The 23,053-nt window shown below is 42.6% G+C and overlaps 2 protein-coding genes across 2 annotated transcripts; one reads left to right on the forward strand and one right to left on the reverse strand.

Moving 5' to 3' along the window:
• Window positions 1–1,025: 1,025 nt before the first annotated feature.
• On the forward strand, window positions 1,026–11,977 carry ddx4 (DEAD (Asp-Glu-Ala-Asp) box polypeptide 4; the record flags this gene model as incomplete). The annotated part of the gene is made up of 23 exons (XM_080023863.1): window positions 1,026–1,059; window positions 2,232–2,341; window positions 2,983–3,019; window positions 3,209–3,271; window positions 3,382–3,417; window positions 3,510–3,530; window positions 3,741–3,800; window positions 4,540–4,587; window positions 4,665–4,685; window positions 5,080–5,115; window positions 6,516–6,548; window positions 6,639–6,677; window positions 6,758–6,796; window positions 7,825–7,967; window positions 9,461–9,613; window positions 9,807–9,961; window positions 10,081–10,210; window positions 10,535–10,701; window positions 10,784–10,929; window positions 11,124–11,223; window positions 11,292–11,562; window positions 11,650–11,757; window positions 11,841–11,977. The coding sequence occupies 23 exons, from the start codon at window positions 1,026–1,028 to the stop codon at window positions 11,913–11,915; spliced, it is 2,025 nt and encodes a 674-aa protein (XP_079879989.1). The 3' UTR covers window positions 11,916–11,977.
• An 874-nt stretch (window positions 11,978–12,851) lies between these two features.
• On the reverse strand, window positions 12,852–22,637 carry LOC307227595 (NADH-ubiquinone oxidoreductase 75 kDa subunit, mitochondrial-like). Its single transcript, XM_079996966.1, has 19 exons — window positions 22,529–22,637; window positions 21,364–21,440; window positions 21,049–21,140; window positions 20,758–20,865; window positions 19,367–19,443; window positions 19,179–19,260; window positions 18,893–19,023; window positions 18,307–18,492; window positions 17,491–17,625; window positions 16,119–16,233; window positions 15,869–16,014; window positions 15,235–15,363; window positions 14,977–15,106; window positions 14,737–14,897; window positions 14,126–14,280; window positions 13,876–14,051; window positions 13,638–13,772; window positions 13,151–13,223; window positions 12,852–13,050 (listed from the first exon to the last, which is right to left on the reverse strand). Exons 2-19 carry the CDS (start codon window positions 21,434–21,436, stop codon window positions 12,959–12,961), a joined length of 2,196 nt encoding a protein of 731 aa, XP_079853092.1. The 5' UTR covers window positions 21,437–21,440; window positions 22,529–22,637; the 3' UTR covers window positions 12,852–12,958.
• Window positions 22,638–23,053: the final 416 nt, after the last annotated feature.

A 23,053-nucleotide genomic window follows, 5' to 3' on the forward strand; every position in this document is an offset into this window, starting at 1 on the left:
CATCCATAAAGTAAACAAAAACAGCTATTCAATGGATTTTTGCCATCCATGTGCACTTATTTTATTTATCACATTGAAATAGCCCCCTTTTGTGCTGAAGCGCTTGAAAAGTGCTTTTCCAGAATTGCTGGCACAACAGATGATGCCAGGAGAATGTCAATTTAATCCAGCATGATTGGAAATATACACTTATAATAGATAAACTAATATAAATAATAGACTGAGAAAAAGATTAGATTATATATGTGGTCTTTGTTTTGCGTGAAGTCCTTTAAAATCTGAGAAAAGTGCCTAAAGTACTCGAAATTCCTTGAATTGAATTGTAATACAGTGGTACCTCGACTTACGACTGCATCTACTTACAACTAATCCAAGATACAAGTGGCGATAGTCACGAAAATTTGTATCGACTTGCGACCGACTGCTCCAAGATACGACCGTGGAAATTTGCAGTTGGCGCGTCGGCGGCCAGTCAGCAGGCGACCTACATCGTGTGTGTGTACGTAGTTCGTGGCTCATTGATATTGTTTTCATCTTTACTGTGTTTGTGCTGTGCATTTTGTTTATTTTCACCCTTGATGATTTCATAATTTATATGGGAAAAATTGCTTCGACATACGACTGTTTTAACATACAACCGTTCTTATAGAACCAATTACAGTCGTAAGTCGAGGTACCACTGTACCAGAATGAACAGTCCTTTCTGCAGAGATCCTTGAACTGCTGATATGGATGAACATTTACAAAAGGGTACCGCACCCTCTGGTATATTAACCAAACATCATCTAAACCCCAAAAAATGTCCACAGCTCTGGTATTTTAACAAACACAGAATCTAAAGCGATAAATGTTCATACCTTGTGGTGCATCGCGTTAGGCATGGTTTTTAACACCCCGGAGCGGTGGACATGGTATGAAACTTTAATCACATGGCACTTTAAAGTGTTGTACAAGTAGTCAGGCGGCGTAAAAACATATGGAAGAAAATTAATACAGAGCGTGCATAAAACACCGGGAACTCATTCATGGAACTGCTGCCCCACAGCAAGAAGATCCTGGGTTCGATTCCCGTCTGGGGCGTCGTTGGCACCGTGCTCCGGCGGGGTTATCTCCCAAATAGGGGCCTTTCCGTGTGAAGGAAACCCCATGTGAGCACGGGGAGAACATACAGGATGTTCTCCCCGTGCTCACATGGGGTTTCCTCCACCTCACGTCAGTAAGGAACGTGCACAACATCATCGTCTGACCGGCTATGGACATTTGAGAAGCAGGTCCCCGGGCACGTCGTCGAATGCTGCCCACTGCTCCTGGCTGCCCCCCTGGAGGAAGGACAAGCCAGGACGGGTCAAGTGCAGAGGCCACATTTCACCGGCCACCACCCAAAAAGCATGTTCGTGTGTGTGTGTGTGTATATATATATATATGCATGTGTTGTAGTGTGGTGTGTTATGTGATGAATAAAGATTCTTCTTCTTCTATAAAGTCTATGAAGTGCAGAGGAAAACAAGAGAAACCTGTTCGGCTTTATCGTTCGCTTAATGCAGGTTAAGACGGAATTGCTGTGACATCTAAAAGTGAGATGACGATGGTGCGAGTTTCTGGTTCCATATCCTTGGTTAATATGGATTGGCTAATAATAATCCGATACATTGGACAATATGGATCTGATATGTGGGTAGATGAGGGGAGGGGAGTAACAAAATAATCAGATACGTGCGTTTATAGTTTATTTTGTAGATAATATTTTCCTTTTGTTTATTCACGTATGTCTATATCAGTTGAAAGACTTCGTTTGTTCGATTTTGGACAGTTGTTTAAAATGTCAGGTGGTACGAACCGTGAAAAAAGCCTCCCCCCACCAGGTCTAAAACACGGCTGCACCGCCTGATCTGGTTAAACTTTGAGGCCACAAAACTCCTAGAACGAATGAACCTGATTCAAATAATTGAAAGCGGTTTCAAATGATGCGCACTTTGTAGAGTGTCTTGATTAATGGTATATTTCCCATGGTAATTAATGCGGACACCAAAAATAATTCATTGACCCGATCGCAATACACAAAAATAATAATAATAATAATAATAATAAAAATAATGATTATAACGAAAATAAACTTCGGTCTTAAGTTGGGGGAGGGGCTTACAATGCGCGTAAAGAACGGAGAGAGAGAGAAATGCGGTGATTGGTAGATACGGGCAGGCGTGGTGATTGACATGTGTCGCGGCCAATAGCCGGTCGAGGAAGATTCCCGCCCGCCAAGCTGGACCTGAGGCGAATCAGTTCGTCCATTCGGCGGCAGGTGCGAGAGGACGACGCCGAGTGGAAGGAGCCGCTGCGCCAGGTTCCGAAAAGAGGTTAAACGGCCGTGCTATGGGGGTGTCGAGGGAATTGCCAGCAATGACTTGGCCTTGTACGCCGAGCTGGACGTAGGAGAGAACGTCGCTAATTGAAAAGAGGCGGTGAACTAATTTGCCCCCGAAGGGCGAAAACGGTTGTTTGTTCCTAGCACGTTCCAACAGCGAAATGAGCGCGTTGTCCATGTTATAAAGCAGCCCACATTATCACCCGTATCCCAGTGTTTTTTATTTTTGTTTTTATTTTTGTTTTTAATGGTGACATGTTCTTTTTTTTGTTTGTTTTAACCTGAACTTTGTGGTTGAGCTAAAAGCCATGTGGCCACGTGCACGCGGTTTGGCGCGTCTAAAGCGACCGTTTCACACCCGCATCTTGAGATCGTGAACTGCATGCTCGGTTTTTTAGTTTTTTTTGTTTTGTTTATTGTTTGTTTAATACGTTTCCATCAAAATGTTTCTGCTCCGCAAACGCTCGCTGAACGGGTCGATTGATTGCTTTGTTTACAGACTAACGTCATGGAAGACTGGCAGGAAGAGGTAAAGTGCACTTGAACCGCCTTCTAGTGACTGTTCGATTTAAACATCAGTGTTGAAATGGCAATTTCATTGCAATCGTCTGCATTGGCAGGGAACGCCCACTGTCTCAAGCCAAAAACCAAGCTTCGGTAGGTTTATCACTAACAACACTTGTTCTTGCAAGATGGTCGGTTTTTTTGTTTTTTTTGTTTTTGTTTTAATTTAGGCCAATGCAGTTCTCAAATGGATTGACCTTGGGGAACAGCGGAGGCAAAGTTTTTTCCTAACTCAGAATGGTGGGGGTGGGTCTAATGTTCTTTTAAAAAAAAAAACCCCAGAAAATCAAGGCAGTGCATGGACTTACGCTTTTGGAGGCACGGGAAGAGATGATATAGGAAGGGGTGAGCAAAAAGTCCTTGTAATATACATTTCCTCTGTAATAACATTGTACTGGAGATGAATGGAATGCACTTTTTTTTTTTTTTTTTTTTTTTTTTTTTTTTCCTTCCAGGTCGTGGAAGAGGATTCAAGAGTGCATTTTCTTCAGGTGTCTAGCTTTAATAGTCTTGAAAGGGAAAGAAATTCCAAGGCTGATTGCACCACAGTTCATTACTAACAATACACATTTTTCTTGCGCAGGGCCTGATATTAATGGGAACGGTAAGTGCCTGCAGCAGTCTTCACTGGGCCAGCTTGTGTTTTGGTCAATGGTCAGTCTGAATATGACATGCGGTTCACAAGTCATTTGGAAATTGAGGAATCAAGGTGTACATTTTAAGTCGCAAACCGAAGCAATGTTTTGTATCTGAGCCGAATGACTTCAATGCACCGATTGTTGTTTCATTGTGGTTTCCACTGTGTGTTCCGTAGATGGCAAAGGCAGCTACTGGAACAATGGCAATACAGGTTTCAGAGGAAGAGGAGGCAGAGGTGAAGGATGTGTCTAATTACATGATCAGACATGCATTCTGTCAACGCAGTTATAATATAACAGCTCATCAAAGAAGAGCTGGCTTTTAATCTCACTTTACCTGGCCTGGAATTTGACAGCGATTGGTAGTGTAAAGTTAATTTAAGCCCTGTGCTAGACTCCGTTAAGTGAAAAGCAAAGTTTTAGGGTTAACTTTTTTCTCGCCATGATTACCACATTGTAAGTAAATTTGTATAATTTGTTAGTTTCCTTCAGAAGACATCCAAAGCTACTCAATCAGAATGAGTTACTGGACTTTCAGATTCTTCTGAAATCAGTTCATTATGAATGTGCATCAGAACTTTGTATTTCAGTTTACAAAGATCAAAATATTTAAACATTTTAACAGTGTGCAGTCAGTTGGAAAAACTTGACATTTTACAATACATGTTTACTTTTCCTTAGTTCCATCACCAAGAACACGCCCACAACGACACATTTGAATCTACTTGGCTCAGACAAGAGGAAGCATGTTATAGAACCCAGAATCGCGATTGTGGCGCGGCCGCCTGCGCGAGCACCACGTGTCGATTACGCACATTTGAGTATTTTCCAAGCTTATAGAGCTTGTACGTAATCACCGGGTGTCATGACATTTCACTGCAAATATGTACGACTGTATGTGACAATTAATCTCTTGAACTTGAAGAAATAATTGATGGTGCCCATCGATCTTGTAATATATGTTAATACCACTAGGTGGCGGTAGAGGATTCAGGAACTGTGCAGAATCTGGATTCACATCAGGTATTTGTCCTTGTACTTTCATTTGGTTAAATAATATGCTGTTCTTGATTTATGAATTATAAAAAACCCTTTCACAGAATTTGGAGACAGTGAAAATGGTAAGTATTTTTTGTTTCTAAAGTGATGGCAACTAACAATTATTTGTTTTGTTCATCTTGGGCTATTATAGTTCTTTCTATAATAGTGTAATTATATATGTTGACCTATGCTGTCTAATGAGCTATGTATTGACATTAAATGGGGGGTTCAGGTAAGGTCACTTTTCACAGCCATGCTGATGTAATCTGACCAAATTCACATTTGATTTATTGCAACATTTCTAACATTGGTTTAAAAAAAGGAAAAAAAACATTCGTGCAATGATTGTACAGAATGGCCAGTCAGTTGAAATACCTTAATTGTGTAATCATAATTGGGGAATCTCCAGTCCCTTGTACAATTCAGATTAGTTAGATGTCCCACTCACTGCGAGTGCTTGGAACTCTTTTCTAGGTGGTGACTGTGGTGGAAGAGGAGGTTTCCGCCGAGGTATGACTTCATTCAACACCCAATGAAGAATGCACATCTTAGCGGTTATACCATTCAGTAAAATTAACAAAATGTCAGTTGTGATGTAATGGCTGTTTTTTGATTTAGTTAGTGCTTTGATGTGTCTTAGAACCATAAACAATGAGTACATAGGGCTGCCCTCTAAAAGTCAACGAGTCCAATCATCAGTCAGAAATCCTTTAGTCGACTCAAATTCTTCACATCGAAAGTTTTTTTTTTAAGTGTGCATTACAATAACAGGGTAAAACGGATTGAAGTTCACAATATGCACAGGGATAACATTTCAATGGGAATTATAAATGAGGGAATCATAAATATATTTTTGTGTGGAAAATCTGCGCTGCACACAGCTCTCCATGCGCCCCCCCCCCCACATTGAACAGCTGAATCAGTAGGGGACAGCCCTAGAAGTACATGGAGGAAACGCAATTCTACCGTGACTAAATCATGACTAGCAAACCTTTATTATACAAAGACTACCGTGCAAAGAACAGCCCTTAAATATGTCAAAACAGTGACCTATATCTGCTTGATTATAACCGTGGTACGGATTATCTGTATTGTGCAGTGTTTTTTCATGGTGCCATAGTGTCTTGGCAGAAGAAAGGAAAATAAGGGCTCTAGATGTAAAGAAATCTATTTGAAAGTTCTTTGAATTTCGTCCTTGGGAATTGGAAGTACTGGAATAGCGTGAAAATAGCCCCTTTTGTGCCTTAGTGCTTGAAATGTCCTTGGACATCACTTAAGTCCTGTGGTATTCTCCCTGGTTTTGCTCTTTACAGTTTCCATAATATCTTTTACAGCACTTTATGCCAGGGAAATGTACATTTAATCCAGCATGGTTGTAGAATTGTAGTAGTATACTGTATATGTCTCAGACAATGAGACTAAGGTTATAGATCTTTTCAAAGATCACATTGAAAATTGATTATATTTGTTTTGCGTTAAGTCCTTGAAAATAAAAAAATAGTGCTTAATAACTACTTTGAGAGTCCTTGAATTGAATTTGGTAATGCCAGAATGGGTTGGACTCTGCATAAAGAACTAAACATCTAAGTACGTTCAATAGGTGTTCCGAAGAAAGACACTTAAAATATTAGGTGGAAGTATTTTTCTGACTCAACATTGGTCAGGTATGACTGAACTTGTTTTTGCTTTGAGCTTGTTTTTACTTTGGTTTTGTTTTTCCCCGAGTGCGAGTAATTATGATTTACAAATTTCTCAAACATCTTTTACTGATGAGGTGTCATAAGATGGGTACTTTATTGATCCCAGAGAGGCACATTTCTAAATATTATATTGGGGGAAAAAAGTATAACTTCAGCTGAACATGTCTTTGTTGGGGCTGGTACTAAATGTTCCAAATTTCTCCTTTCAAGTCGAGTCACGGAATGAAAGAGGAGGCTTTGGAGGTGAGGGAAACCTGTTGCAACGAAGCTTGAATGATATTGGTTAGTACACATTAAACTGGTTTCACCTGAACTTGTGTTCTGTTATTGCAGGTTACCGAGGGGACGACGACGACGAAATCATCTTTAAAGGTTTCGTTATACCTTTTGTTGCATCACATAGTCAATTGATTTAAAAAAATTGCACAATATAAATATCTGCCCTTTCTTAGGTTCAAAGGACAGTGAAAACAAAGATGACCCTGATAAAAGTAAGTAAATGAGCCTGAGATGTAATTGTTGAAACTATTGGTCCCAGAGGAAAACTGCTGTTGCCACTGCATACAGAAATTTAACGAAAAAATTGATTAAATACAATCTACACAGGTATGAAATGTAAACAAAGCCTTAACCCAATGTGGAAAGATGGAGAGCAGACATTTTTAAAAGCCACTTATCCCCATACTACTAATGTGATTTGGTATGATTCCTTGACATCCTTAAAACATTCTAAAAGTTAAATATTCAAAGTAAAAATTTTTAGAACAAAAAAAATGTCAAGGCTTAAATGAACAGATAAAATAGACAAAACAGCAGTTCATTAAGCTGATTGTTTGATGTACCCTTACAATAGTATTAAACCAGGCACGTTGGCGCAACGTGTGGGCGAGAAGCGTTGTTTTCTAACCAGCTACGTGGTGAAATGTCCCAGATGTATCGATGTCGTAGAGGCAGAATATTTAAAACTGCAAAATAATTATTAACACACAGTTTGATTGTGTGACACTTGGCGGGGTCCACCAGGCAGGTGGAATTTTTGTGGACAGCAGAAGCTGGTTTTATTGCCTGGTGCGATGCTTACAGCTACCCCAGCATTTGTATTTAAAATGGGTCTTGATCAATAAGCATATTCGACAGCAGCTCCATGTCTCTGGTACAATGTTTTTTGTTTAATGCTAATCGTCTGAAGTGAAATGCACCAAACTTCACCAGAATAAATTCCTAGTATATGTAATGGGCAAAAAAACATTTTTGGTAGCGCTCAACTGACTTTGAAAACATCGTGTTGTCAGTATCTGGGAGGTGTGCACATTGGCATCTGCGACCTACGGTTACCCATAACACCCTTCGCTACGTAGCTTTGCTAAAGCATAGACAAAGCATAAGGCATGGATTATGGAAAACTACAAGAAGCACTAAGATTTCCCTTGCTGCTTTCTAAAAGTATATTTATGACAAGGTTTGGTGGTCTTAAGTATTGTTCGGTCGAAGTGTTCATTTTTTTTCTTTCTGTTTTCAGAGCCCAAAGTGACGTACATCCCCCCACCTCTGTCCGAGGAAGAGACCTCTATTTTCTCTCACTACAAGTCTGGTATAAACTTTGACAAGTATGACGACATTCTGGTTGACGTGAGCGGCAGCAACCCTCCACAGGCCATCATGGTAAGTGACTTCACCCAGAAGTACCCCATTATTAGGACAGCGTACCAGGGAGCAAGATAATGGTGTTAGAGGGGGAATTAATTGTGTGACGGTGGCTTTTAATCGGGGTACATCACTCAAAAGTACTCCCACCGTGGCCAGTCAACTTTATTAACGATTAATTCCATTGAGTTATTTGACACTTGCTTGGAGTAGCTCAAGACCTTCAATGTTGTGTTCTAAATTCGAACAACAAACTGAAATTCAGTTTAAAGTACCTGTAAAGTGAAAATAAATTTGTGTTCTGAGTTAGTCACACCACAGAACAATGTGTTAACCACCCAGCGGGGGCGAATACAATATGCCTATGAGAATTAAATAATTTAGTGACGAAAGGTTTTAAAACTTGGGGTAATAATGCATAACTCTCCAACCGTAAGAAGTCAAAGTTTCGTCTCAAGGTGAACTGTATATGCTAATGTTACTCTTGAACAATGAAACAGTGGCCATAAACTTGGCTATTTACAACATTTTTCAGAAATTAGATATTTGGTGTTCATTATATTTTGAGTTCAGTTTTTAAACTGTTTTCACAGATCTAGTCTATGGCAGAGATTCTCATCTTTGGTCCTCTGGGTCTGTCGTGACCAAGAAGGTCCAGACCTGGGCTAGTAAAAGGTCTGGATCTCTGGATGACGTTTCTATCTGTTCTGGCCTCAAAAACTTAGAAGAAAACACTGGAACCGAGCAGAGTGATGCGAAAAGGTTTACTGTGTATCTGAGAGTCAAGTACAGAAATAAACAATGAGTGGGGTCCGGAGCCTGACTGAAGAACTGTGCTTTTGGACCTCCTTATATACCAAAGATGTTCCCTCCTCCTAGTACATGTCCTGCCCCTTTCAGTGCACGGAACCAATCCTAGTCTTGTGGGGTGTGTCCCAAGAAACCAATAGGTCTTGTTTCTAGGCTTTTTTTCCCTGGTTCCTGGAAAGGGAGCTTTTTTCACGGTTCTTGAAATACTTGTCATATTTCAACATATTTGATTGTATATTTGCTGCTGGTGTTTTGCCCGGTCATGTTTTTGGCCATGTTTCTGCAGGAGACTTAAGTTTTTCTAATCTTTGACGACTCCCTTATCTTTTATCGTGTTTTTTTTTTAAAGGTTTTTAATACATGTACCTTGAAAAATGGCTGTTTAGTATAACATGTAATCAGTTTCTTGTCATGTGGGGGTTAATAATTATACACAACAGGTACGCAGTATTTTTGAATGCATTTTCAGTTTAAACTCAAATGTATGTATATAATGTATTCAGTTTAGATGTCCAAGCTGTGAAAGTCACCTTTTTTGTGAATTCCTAGTGGAATTGAAATACCTTGAGTGAACTCAAGGGACTGAAAACCACCTACATATTTCACAACCTCCTTTCGGAGTTGATGGTCTTCCTAAAACTGCATTTGACCAGTGTTGTGACCCAAACCATAGATATCTCTTCAAATATTTTTCTCTTTAGACGTTTGAGGAAACCTCTCTGTGTGAGTCCCTGAAGAGGAATGTCAGCAAATCTGGCTATGTGAAGCCCACTCCAGTGCAGAAGCATGCAATCCCAATCATATCTGCTGGCAGGGACCTCATGGCCTGTGCTCAAACTGGATCTGGCAAGACGGTACGACCCACCTGGCTCGGCAAGGAATCTGTTGCGTTAATTGTTGTTTTGTAAAATATCTCAGTCAAATAAGGATATTGTGATGTTGACATAATATTAAAGTATGTTATCGTGATTAGTTGTGATAAAATGTCCATTACCCAGCTGTTGTGTCATCTGTGTCAGGATGTTGATGATGGTCTCGTCCCTCCAGGCTGCGTTCTTGTTGCCTATCCTGCAGCAGCTCATGTCTGATGGCGTCACAGCCTCTTCCTTCAGCGAGCTGCAGGAGCCCGAAGCGCTCATCGTTGCCCCAACCAGGGAACTCATCAATCAGATATTCATGGAGGCTCGGAAGTTTGCACATGGGTGTGTAGTATGTGTTTTGTGGGAACTTGAACATGTAGTCTGATTTATATGCTTCTGTTCTGCAAAGGAAACCTGCTGCAGTTAAATACGCATCTAACCTTTCGGTCTTTGCTCTGCAGGACCTGTGTGCGTCCAGTGGTGATTTATGGTGGCATCAACACCGGGCACCAAATCCGAGAACTCCTCAGGGGATGCAATGTGCTCTGCGGGACACCAGGAAGGCTGTTAGACATGATTGGAAGAGGAAAGGTAACATCTTGTTCATGGAGCTCTTGTCAACACATCAGTTAATTCTACCCATTGCTCTCATCCAAGTTTCCCTCTAGGGCTGCATAAAGACCTGTCAGCTCAATGTTGAAAAACTAATTCACTTGCTGAAAACAGCTTTAAGGTCAACGACGGGATATGCTTGAGTTAAATGCTAACTGCCAAAAGTGAAATCGAAATTAATGGCTGCATAGACAGTCAAGTAGTACAGAAATGGTAGGCGATATTGGTGCGCTCACCAGTGTTTATTTTTTTAAAATTATTTTTGTTTGTTTGTTTGTTTGTTTGTTTTTCCCCCCTTTGCAGGTTGGTTTGAGTAAGATTCGTTACCTGGTGTTGGACGAGGCAGACCGCATGTTGGACATGGGCTTTGAGCCAGACATGCGCAAGTTGGTGGGCTTCCCTGGCATGCCTCCCAAAGAGGACCGCCAGACCCTGATGTTCAGTGCCACCTACCCCGAGGACATCCAGAGGTCTGCCGAAGAAACCTTGATCAATTTAAACAAGCTGCTGTCATCAATATTAATAACTGAACATTGAGGTGGTTCTGAACAGGTTGGCAGCTGACTTCCTGAACAAAGAATATTTGTTCCTGGCTGTGGGGATAGTGGGCGGAGCTTGTAGTGACGTGGAGCAGAAACTTGTTGAGGTCACGAAGTTCGCCAAGAGGGAGAAACTCCTTGAGATAATCTGGTCCACTGGTACGGGTTTTCACTTCGTCAATTACATTTTCAGACGATCAAAGATGCTACTTGGGTCTCGTTTCACAGCATGTTTAGGATACTTGACTAAGACTTTTATATTCTGTTTATCTGCCATTGAGAATAACGCTATTCGGTTGGGATGGTAAGGCTGGAAACAAATATATATATACAGTACATATTTATTTCCCCAGGAACTGAGCGCACAATGGTTTTTGTACAGACCAAAAGAATGGCTGATTTTATCGCTGCATTCTTGTGCCAGGAGAAGATTCCCACGACAAGTATTCACGGGTAAGTGCAACATGCTGTGGTGATTTATTTAACGTTTTATTTCCCTTAACCTACGTTTGATCTATCAGGGACCGTGAACAGCGGGAGCGCGAGCAGGCACTTGGAGATTTCCGTTCAGGGGAATGTTACGTGCTGGTTGCCACCTCGGTGGCGGCCAGAGGCCTGGATATACCGGACGTGCAACATGTCATAAACTTTGACCTCCCCAACAACATTGATGAGTACGTCCACCGCATTGGGAGAACCGCCCGCTGTGGGAACACCGGGAAGGCCGTGTCTTTCTATGACCCCGATGTGGACAGGGATTTGGCCCGCTCCCTGGTCAAAATCCTCTCCTGTGTAGGTGACAACTCCTCAAACTGTCTGATCCCCCTTCCCCAAACATCCCAACATTAATGGATTGCATTGGTTTAATTTGATGGACAGGCGCAGCAGGAAGTTCCCTCGTGGCTGGAGGACTCCTGGTTCCGTGCCCCAGCCACCATAGGGTTCAACCCGCAAGGCGGGGTCTTTGCCGCGACAGATTCTAGGACGGTAGGTTCCCTCGACCGCTTTTTAAACTGTTTTCCTTTTGTGCAATGTCTTCCTTCTGTGCACCTGCATTGTCTGCCTTTTAGGGAGGACATTTCCACAGTGGGAAACCTGCACTGAGCCCAGCAGCCGCCGTTCCTGGGGAGGATGACTGGGAGTAGACTGGTGCGCTGCCCCGTCATTCCTTCAATTGCATCTTTTGTGTTCCATGTAAAAGGGTGACTAACAATTTAAAATTGACTTCACAGGTTCAATTATTGTTAAATTGCTTTGTTTGTCATGTGCATGCAGTTGTTTACTCTAAGTATTTGGAAGGCATTGAGTTTTATTTGTTTTATTTTTCCTGTGACATTCTGTATTGTTTATAAATACAAAGTTGTGTTCAATCTGACTGCCACACTATTGGATAATTAGAGGATGTTCACGGGTGCTCAAAACATTACCTTGCAAATAAAAGGTATAGAGTAAACTCAAATACCATTTTCCAGTCTTCTATCTAAATGTGTATTAAGAAATTCAGTTTGCTTCATGGATAAATCGATAACATTGTGGTATTGGCTATTGAACCTGTGGGTCTAGGCCAGGGTTTCCAACTCCCAGATTGGAATTACTTTTTTTTTTAAGTGGGATTAGTACACGATCCTATTGTGCATAGTAAGGTTACTCTACTAGAGCAGGCTCGAATGGGGTAAAAGTATGAATTGCATTGTCTGCCTGGAGATCCCAAAACACATAGTTGGCAGTCTTAACAGGAGGAAAACCTGATATTGATTACAATAAAGAACATTTTAAAACTTATGGCAGCAAGGAAGTTAATCTAAAATGGAAATTTCAATGGCAGTAGTTACTCAACTAGAACACATAGCTGTGCACCTTGATAATCTTTTAAAAACTTCGGTGGAAACATTTCAGAGGCTGAAGGGTGCTTTTTTTTTTTAGCAAACTCAAATCCACAAATGAATTCCAGACATGAGTCAAGAGGTAGAATAGATGTTTTCATTTGCGTTTCAGTACAGTGCATGAGCCCCCCCCCCCTAGTCTTCCCTCAGGCTGTACTGTATCAATATTTGTACACAAGCATCAGGAACACATTTAAATAAAGGCGACACCCCCTCTTGTTTATGTTTGAACACATGTCAGTTAAAGTGAGTGATGGCACTGGGTGTGTGGACATGTCATCACAATCATCATTTGTGGTGTGCGTTCAGCAAATGGATGGCTCGTCTACAGCGTCCGCTCCCTCGGTGATGGCCTTCACACATTTAGCCATGGTCTGAGAGGACCTGCTGATGGAGTCTGGGGAGGGGGGTATGGATATACACAAAGTGATTAAATGGCATGTTTCGTTACTCTCAGAACTCTTGTGAAAATACACGGGGCAGGGGCACTGGGTCACCTGTCATGTAGAAGTCTTTGGCCGTGAGTTGTGGAGGTACCAGAGGGTCAGCCAGGAGGGTTTGACTCACAGTCTGGAACGGAAATAATCCATTACAACAAATTGTTTTGCGTTATCAAAAATCTTCGGCCGGCATTGTGATGGCATGGTGAGACATGCAGCTTGGTTGTGTTGGTAAGTTGACCAATATACAAAACATTTCAAACTGAATTCAAACCACAATTCACTTTTCACAGCATGACACACGATAGTGAACTTTATTTTGTAGACTTATAAGTTTATTTTAAGCAACCGGATGTAGTTAAGGAATGGAAGATGATAAGCCCAGTGCAAAGAGCTGTCTGAGCTATCAGGTACCAAGGTAGTTCACAATAAAAACTACCCTATACAAATACTTTAAGGGTTTTGATCCCGTGCACAGTTCTGTCTGCGTCTACCTTTCATCAGGGCCAAAGGTCAAGCTACTTTAAATCTCATTTGCATGTACCTTAGCCAGCTCGTTGGCCTGCTTGAAGTAGTTTGCCACCTCCACGTCGTCGTAGCGCACCAGGTTGGGGGAGACCTCGGCCAGCCTGGCTCGAACCTGGTCCACGGTGTCATAGGGCAGCGGCACCCCGGTCAGCTACGCACACGCAGACACACACCTTATGCATGTAGGCACTGAAGCCGCACAATACCACAGACATTTTCCGTCTCAGTTAACTCCCCCCAGGTGGTCTTTCTACCTCTGATAAGGCCCTCAGGATCTTCCAGTCCTCCCTGGCCATGCCTGGCGCCGTGACCGCCACACGGGTCTGCTGGCTCCTCCCCTCCGTGTTCACGTACGTGCCGTTCTTCTCCGTGTACGCCGCGCCGGGCAGAATGATGTCAGCCATGGGCGCTCCCACATCACCATGGTGACCTGAGGGGGATGGGGTGTGGGTGTTTACTTTAGATACTGTGAATGTAGAACAGTGGTTCAGACTGTGTGTGTACCCTGGTAGATGATGAGGCTGTCTTTGGGCAGGTCTGCCCTGGTGATGCACCCTGCGTCGGCTCCCAGCAGGAACAAAACCTTGGGTGGGTTCATCCTGATGGCCTCCACTCCGGCCTTGTAACCCAGGTCCAACGCCGCCACCTGACTGGCCACCCTGAACACGCACACACAAAATTCCAACTATACGGTGAGAAATCTACCTGAAAATTATCAAAAACGTAGGCTGTTTGCTCCTCAAAAAAAAACCAAACAAATAAATAAATAAAATTAAAAATCTTTTGAGGGAACATAGAGTTGACCCCATTTTGTATTCTTTGGGACGAGGAGATAATCTAACCCTATTTCGATTTTAATTAGACAATATTTAAAATCGAAATATGCAATCTGGAAAATGGTCAGGGGGTCGCAATGTAAAATGCGTGCGCTGACTAGAGAGATGAAACTCGATTTGACACCGGTGTGGTGTCGAAATTAAATCTTTTCAAGGATCGGCGAACACCCTGAAATGGGAAGACTGCGTATTTGAGTGAAACATCACATCCATTCACGTCGACAGCATCCCCGTCCCCCACACCCCTTTCCTTTTCATCATCCCTCCATTCTGTGGCACCTATGCAGGACGTTGAGGACTTTCCAGCCTTGCTCCACGCCGCTGCTGGCCCGGGCGTTCTGAGCCACGGTGGAGATGGCCGCCATGATGGCTGCCCCGTCGGCCCTCTGCAGAGCGCCGCTGCCCACCAGCACCACAGGCCGCTTGGCCGCCGAGAGCACCTGGAGGAACGGGCTGCGTGGTTAGTGTGTACATAAGGCATGTCCTCAGATGGTGTGTCTGTGTGTCATCTATACACACCTGGCAGAAGGGGTGTGTGCCGTTGGCCAGCTCCTGCAGCACAGTGGCCTCCTCTCCCAGGTGGTCGTACGTGTAGCTCAGGTCCACCTTGCGACCCACCAGAGCCACACGCAACTCGTTGTGGAGCCAACTGCGAATGAGAGAAGGAAGCACAAGATCGTCAGACCTCACGACCGACAATATCGATCACAACGAAGTCGCAGTAAGGCATTTTTTCCCGCTCGGATAACAAATGAAAAGCTCCCTGACGGGTCGCACCTCTTACGGACTCGGGCGTTGAAGAGCGGGGCCTCGTACCGCGGGTTGGTTCCCACCAGCAGCAGCAGGTCGCACTCCTCGATGCCGGCGATGCGGCTGTTCAGCAAATAGTTGGAGCGAAGGTCGGTGCTGTTGGAGAAAGGTGTCGGAGAAGCTACAGATTCACAGCTGCTGTATCAGAGATGGTCCTGCTCGGTGTGGGGGACTTTGGGAGGCGGGGAAAAAAGTACGCTTCGATGCTTCCAGGGACTGAACCAAAAAATAAATAAAAATGATGTCTCAAAAGCCTCTCGGGGATGAGCAAAAATAAGAACTAGTCCAACACACCACACAACAAGGTTATTTTTGTTTCCATTTTTCAAATGAGGTTAACCATCTATACCATCTCAAGGTTTCATATTAAGTTGAGTTTGAGTTCTACGAAGACTTGACCTCATTCTAGAAGTGAAGTAACAGCACCACCTAGTGGGCTAACAGTCATGTTATTATCTTAACATGGCTAATTCACACCATTTAAATAATATATTTATATTATAATTATGATAACACATTTCAGTTCACCAAGATAATAAAAGTTTTGATTGAATTCCAATTTGGATTATTTTTTCTTTCGGTTAACGACAGTAACACTGACCCGGCTCCACCCATGGGGAACACCTCCTCCGTACAGAGGCTCTCAGAGTTGAGTCTGTTGAGAAGGTCTTTGAGGGTGACCAGGGCCTCTGCGTCCACCATGCCTCCTGCTATGGCCGCAACCTCGTCGCCTTGCACCCCCTGCAACTACACAGCACAAAACATTTAAAAAAAAAACCCACACACGCCTTCGACACACGCGGCTTTAATCTGCCACGTCCTCATCACAAACCCTGATGATACCGACTTACTGCGCCGGCGATGCGAGTGAGGGCGTCCTCCCATGTGGTGGGGCTCAGCTGACCAGTCGCGTCCTTCACCATCGGCTGAGTCAACCGCTGTCGCTTGAGACCGTCGTACGCAAACCTGAGGGCGCGCGCGCACACACACACACTTTAAACTCAACTGAAACAACTACCTCCCAGACCTACAGAACGTAGTCGTAACATAAATTTCATGGCAACGTTGACAGATTTTAACAACTCCTGGAACAATCTCTTCCAAATTTGAGACTTAATAGGAACTCAAATCTTAAATACTGACCACAGTGTGGATGTTTTTTTTTAAGGGCCAATAGCAATATTTATTTTACAGAGGCTGTCGATGCTGATATTTTGTCCCGATATTCAATGTTGTTAAATCAAAATCCTTTACGACAATATCATTTCTAAAAAAGTGTTATAGTAATTCCAGGATACATTACTGCCTTTAAATGAAGAATTTACTTTTTTTTATTTTTTATTTCATTTTCATAAATAGAATGTGCAAAGAAAATAAAATTGCATTTGCACAATAAAGGTGCATGACAGCTGAAATCAAAGCAATCCGTCTCTGAACAGATTCCTGTCCCTTTCACACATTTCTTCTTTCTTCCCTGAGAAAGACAAAAGAGCGGCTCCACAGAACGGACAGAATCGCTTCTGAAAAAATTCTCGCTCCCGCCTTCTCACGGCCCTGTGGTAAATGCCCCACCGCCTGGCAACGGTCTGCGGCCCGGTAATTGGACACCTCTGGTTTGGGGGGAAAAAAGCGATGTCGAAGCGAAGTCGCTTGTCAGATTTCCGTAGCAAGCAACCACATTTAAAAAAAAAAAAAAAAAAAAGCCCAAAAAAGCTACTTGAAGCCCAAAGTCACGTGTTATAAGTGGACTCTCCCTCCATCCCTCCCCCTCCAGTGTTGTGCGAAGAGCGTGAGAGAGTGGCACGGCTTTACAGAAGAAACAGCTTATGTATTTTAACGCAAAATCAAACTTATAACTAAAATATTGATATAAACAGTATTGTCTCATCCTACAGTCTATCCCGTTTGAAAATATATCGATATACCGTAAAACATTTGGTATATCGCCCAGCCCTAACGAGGGACTCTTTTCATGCTGGAGGTTTATGACATTACAAGCCTACATCTGATATCTAATAAAATGCCAATATCGGCATGATACATCGGAAATCCTTTATAACGGTCGAACCCTAGTTTATATATTAAGATAACAAATCCTATCTATTTTAAATACTTTTTCACTCAGCAGTTTTCATTTAGCAGATGCTTTTGCCCAAAGCGACTTACATGAGAGGCTAGAAACAAAGCAACATTGAGGCATTGTGTGTGCGTGCGTCTGCTGACCTGGTCTTGTCGGAGATCCACTCCTCATTGACCTCTTCATTGAGCCGGGGCATCACCCTCATCACCTCCCCGCCTCTGGTGCTCACCACGATGTTACTTCCCACCGCGTCCAGCACGTCCACGGACTCCGTCTTCCTGTGGAGGAAGACAGAGAGAGAGAGGAGAGGGCGGTGAAATCAGAAGAAGTAGAGCTGGGCGGACATGTGGCGCAAAAAATTCCAGATACTGTGTTCAGCTAGCTTTTAGAAAATACCTCTTCACCTCACTTCTATCTCATATATTATGTATTACGCATATACATGGAATTAGGAATATTTATATTTAACTGTTTAACCGTTAATCGGCGATAAGAATTTTGACCGATTAATACCATCAGTTAAACAAATATTATTTTATTCTGAAATATAATATATATTTTTTTATACTTTTTTTAAGTAACTAAAAAAAGTTGTTGCGCGGTAAAAGAAAAATAGGGAGGGACAGCCCATCAAACATAGGGGAAATTTCTTGTGTACGTCAGATTATTAATAATTATTTCTAGGGCTGTACCCGACTCGAGAATTTTCAGTCAGTCGAATCTGATTCGGCTGTTCAATGTGAATATTCAGCGGGGGAGACCCAATGAAATATGTACTCTGAGAATACGGCGTGGACTGGAACGGCTTTAAAGATCAAGGGACTGGAGTGGCTCAAACCGTTGGCTCACACGAAGTTAAAGCCCTTAAAGCCACTAAAGCATTGCAGGGCGGAAGTCTTGAAACCCTCTAGGAAGGACTCGGGACTAGCGAAGGAAGAGTGAAGTGTAACGTCCTCTACCTGGTCTCCCAGGGCCTTGCTGTGAAGGCGTAGGGCTTGGAGGTGAGCGCTCCCACCGGACACACGTCGATGACGTTGCCCGACAGCTCCGACATGAACATCTTCTCCACATACGTCCCGATCTGCAGGTTGTTGCCCCTCCCGGTTGTTCCCAGGTCCTCCACGCCAGCGATCTCACTGGCGAAACTGAAACGAGATGACACATGACACACGTTGGAATCCACTGTTGATTGTTGAATATACGTTTATAATAACAATGGAGACAAAGTTATTTATCGCCGGCTGCGAAAGTGCTCACCCTCATTTACAATTCACCGGAAGGACTCGCGGTTTAATGCGAATCAAAGTCTTACAGGTACTGGCTGAGAAAAATCTATGTCCCGAGATGCGGTCGGAACCCGCTTATTTTCTGTATGAATAATTCCCCGACCCATTTTAGATATTACACAGAACCGAAAAAGTTTACTTCCTGAATCCAAAAAGATCTTATAATTAAAAATTGCTCCTAAAATGCAGTTTTTCTAGCCCATCAACTCTCACTGGCGCATACTTCCCGCCAGCTCGTTCTGCCTGCGCTCGCCCTCACCGGACGCAGCGCGTGCACTGGATGCAGCGCGTCATGATGGTTTTGATGAGCGGCCCGATGTTTTTGTCCTCCACCGCCCTCTTGTCCTCGGAAAACCGGCTGCGGTCGGAGCCGAACTGCATCGACTGGTCCTGGTTAAACCGAGCGGGGTGGGGGTTAAAATTCTGGAAACAACGGCTTCCGGGGGCCCACTATTACCTCATACACATGTGACTCGTCCGAACAGAGTGATGGTGTAGTTTTAGCATCGTTCGGGTTTCGTAACATGCTCTAATCCCAGAGGTACCTGGAGGTCACACTCTCCTCCCTGGTCACAAATGGGACAGTCTAGGGGGTGGTTGGCCAGCAGGAACTCCATCACTCCCTCTCTGTCGGCAAAGAAATAGTAGCACATGAGAGGAGGAGTTTTTTTTATTTTTTTATTTACAAAGTTGAAGGCAGTTGAGGACAATGTTGGTTTGTGCGAGTGTGTACCTGGCTTTCCGCGTCTTCTCTGAATTGGTCAGGATGTTCCAGCCCTTCATGACTGGCATGGCGCAGGCTGCCACCGGCTGGGGAAACAGACGACAGCGTGCACACTAGTCATATAATAGATAAATAACATTCACCTGCGCGAAAACATCACAAATACAAAAAGGCAACTTGGCTGTGATGCGTGAACGGAAAACGCGTCATAATTCAGCTTCCGTTTTCCGTTTAACTTGCCCGAATAAGATGACAGGAAATGTCTGTGTTGTAATGTATTTTGGATAAAAAACGAACTGGGTCAGGGTGAAGCGCTTGAGAATTTAGGAAAACAGAAAATCGGACTTGCTCAAAGTACTTCATGGCTGTTGAAGGCAAGAAAAGTATTCCTTGTTGTCTTTCCCTCACCAGGTTAGGAATTCAACCAAACACACAACTTGTACGATTCTACACACTTGTACGATTCCTAGCGCTGAGCCGGTTATTTCATAATCAGCCGATCATAATCCTTGTTAATGTTATTCTGAAATGTATAAAATAATCCCCCTTTCCTATAAATATACATAGTTTCATGTATGCTTAAACACCACATGAGCTCTCTAAAACAAAGCCGAAAAATACTTCTCCCTGCAACGATCACGCTGTCTCTGATATGCTCGGTCTTTGGAGTTTACCATGTATTGCAAATAGCATTGTTTTCAATCTCCATTTTGCAGTAGACTATGTAATAATAATAATAATAATAATAATAATAATAATGCAAATAATAATAATAATGATGATAATGAAGACTAATTTGGACTCAACCTATAAAGACACGTTAAGAACGTGTACCTCATGAATATTCATATCTTGCCAAGAAAATAAATCCTCTCCCTGCTCATCGTCTGTACTTTCTCTTCTCCCTTTTCCTACCGGCTATATAAAATAATTTTTTCAGGAATATGACAAATTAAAACACTATAGTTGCAACGTTATTCCCCTGCTGTGATTATAAAAACTAATGTCGGGAAAGGAGTTATATTCTTCTTTCTCCCACTAAAACCCACACAGTGGTACCTGCTTAAATATGCCTATTATTTAGGCTTATATTATTTTACTTTATCCAAAGTTGACAATTGACTTTCAAATTCTGAAAAATTGGGTGACGATCGATCGGCTGCAAAAATTGGCCCCTGCAAAAATAGGCCCCAGCCCTAACAATTACACAATTAGAGTAGTCCACCAGCATGACATTCTTGTGACACATAGAAGGAAAAAAGACAAAACAAAAAAAAAAAAACCAATGTAGAAGATTCCCTTCTCTTAAAGGAGGCAATCAAACACTCTGCCAGTCAGGTAGCCATCGCAACATTTACAATGTTCCTCCCCAGGATGAGGCCGTATTGACCAGACGCTACCTTTGGCGCCCTCTCGATTTCCACCAAACACATTCTGCAGTTCCCGGCCACGGAGAGACGCTCGTGGTAACAGAACCTGGGGATCTGGACTCCCACCTTTTCGCAGGCCTGAGAACACACAGAAAGGACTTCGGTGGGTAATGGATACGGGACGGGTGAACCACACAATGAATGTGACATTTAACTTAATTCTTTTGTGCTTTGCTGCAGCTGTTTCTTAATAACCGCCTGATATAGCTGGAGGTAAAAATTGAAATAAGCTGATATAGTAAGCTCATATTTCTCCCTTACCTGCAGTACAGTTGTGCCAGGCTCCACTTCCACTGGTTTACCGTCCACAAAAACTTCCACCATGTTGCTGGCAGCTCGGGCTGGGGTACGCACTGCAATTCAGATCACACACACACAGATGAAACAATGCAAATGCGCGCGGTATCAAAAATATATGGTCTTTGATGCCACCATCGGGAAAAGATCATACAGGAGTTATAAACAACACAAATACACTAGCCTAAGGAGCCAACTTGGAAATACTCCTAGCCACCGACTGCTTCTCTAAGTTACATACACAGACAGACAAGACAGATATACGATCACAGTGCTTACCACTGTTTGAGGGAGCCAGGCTTCCCTTGGCTGCCACGGCGAAAGCTCGCCCGACGGCTGGCAAACGCAACATGACGCTGGAAGTAGGAGAGACCACCCAGCAACTTGTTGTAAGTTCACTTAGTAGCAGACACAGTCAACAACAACAACAATCTGAACTAACAGATCAAGATACTTTGTGTGTCACATCATTTGTGCACACACACACATATTTACATATACTATATATATACACACACACACACACACACACACATAAATACATAGAAGCCATTAGAACTGTCAATGCTGACCTCACCAGGGGTCCTCACTGAGCCATACACTAGGCTCCACTACCTACTGTACTATATGTAGCATACTGTACCGCATACTGTCACTGTTCAGGGTTGTTTGTGATGCCGTATTGCTGCGCCGTACTGTTGTATACTGTGCTGTATTATCCCAAACACTACCTCACTCTATTCACATTCACATGCCACTTTAATTCACATGCCACTTTAATGCACATATCTGTATATACACAAGCATATTCCCTCCATCTATTCCATTTAATTTCATTTTATTTTTATTGTATTTTATTTTATTCTATATATTTTTATTTTATTCTATAAGTATTCAACTTACTGTATTACGTTTTAGGAGTCAGTTAGTCGGTCTATTAGAAAGAATTTTCTTTTATTGTGTGTTATCACCGGGTGCGTTGCATTACATTTCACTGCATATATGTATGAAAGTATGTATATGTATGTGACAAATAAAAATCTTGAATCTTGAACATATATAACATAACATACTGTATATATACCATGTCTATGCTACCTAGGCATAACTATAATTTGGCTTTGGCTAACACGTTAGGACGCATTTAAGGGACAACACACGTAATTCATGGCATGGCAACATATAATAATAAAAATAGAGCGGATCTAACGTGTCAAAACACACAGGTAAAGGTGGGCTAACCTGTTAGCATTTCGACCTAATGTTATTGAGGGATCCTTGCTAGCATGCTAACTTAGCGTCACCTAAAGGTGCTACTCAAGGACAAGGGCATCGGGGGGGTTCGCGCGTTCTCGCCGCGTTATGAAGCGACATGCGGTGCGTCACGCGGTCAGAATGCAGGCGTTACACGCCCGCACTGAACAACCTGCTTCACGGTTCCTACCTGGACGCTATTTGGCCTCCTTGACCAGAACAGCGACGCTCCAGACGTGCAACTCGGCGACCACAATGACTTTAGCGGAAGTAATTCCGCAAACAAAACACTACATAACTTCCGGTTGAAATGTCTTGCGTTTTTGTTTTCTTCTTCTTCTTCTTCTTCTTCTTCTCATTATTATTGTTATTATCATCATTATTATTATTATTATTATTATTATTATTATTATTATTATTATTATTATTATTATTATTATTATTATTATTATTATTCTGAGGCATGATGCAGACACCCATAGAAAGTAAATAAAAAAATTGAAATATAGTGATTTATTCATTTCTGTGTGTTTTTTTTAATGTGTTACAGTGTTACATACAGTATTATTTTATCATTATTGAAATGCACGGGTATTGAAATGGACGGACGCGTTCTTTGGAATTCGAACCTGCGATTTTTACACACACACACACACACACACACTCCAATTCCCAGGATCCACCGCGCGATGTTACCGGAAGTTTCTACGTGTTC

This window comes from Zeus faber (assembly GCF_960531495.2).
Source record: "Zeus faber genome assembly, chromosome: 2".
Classification (NCBI taxonomy): Eukaryota; Metazoa; Chordata; class Actinopteri; order Zeiformes; family Zeidae; genus Zeus; species Zeus faber.

Coding starts and splice junctions, on each gene's coding strand:
- LOC307227595 (XM_079996966.1), bottom strand. CDS start 21,436: ATGTTGCGTTTGCCAGCCGTCGGGCGAGCTTTCGCCGTGGCAGCCAAG. Junction 21,141..21,363: donor CCTGGCTCCCTCAAACAGTG/GTAAGCACTGTG, acceptor TCTGAATTGCAG/TGCGTACCCCAGCCCGAGCT. Junction 17,626..18,306: donor GCAAGGCCCTGGGAGACCAG/GTAGAGGACGTT, acceptor CTTCCTCCACAG/GAAGACGGAGTCCGTGGACG.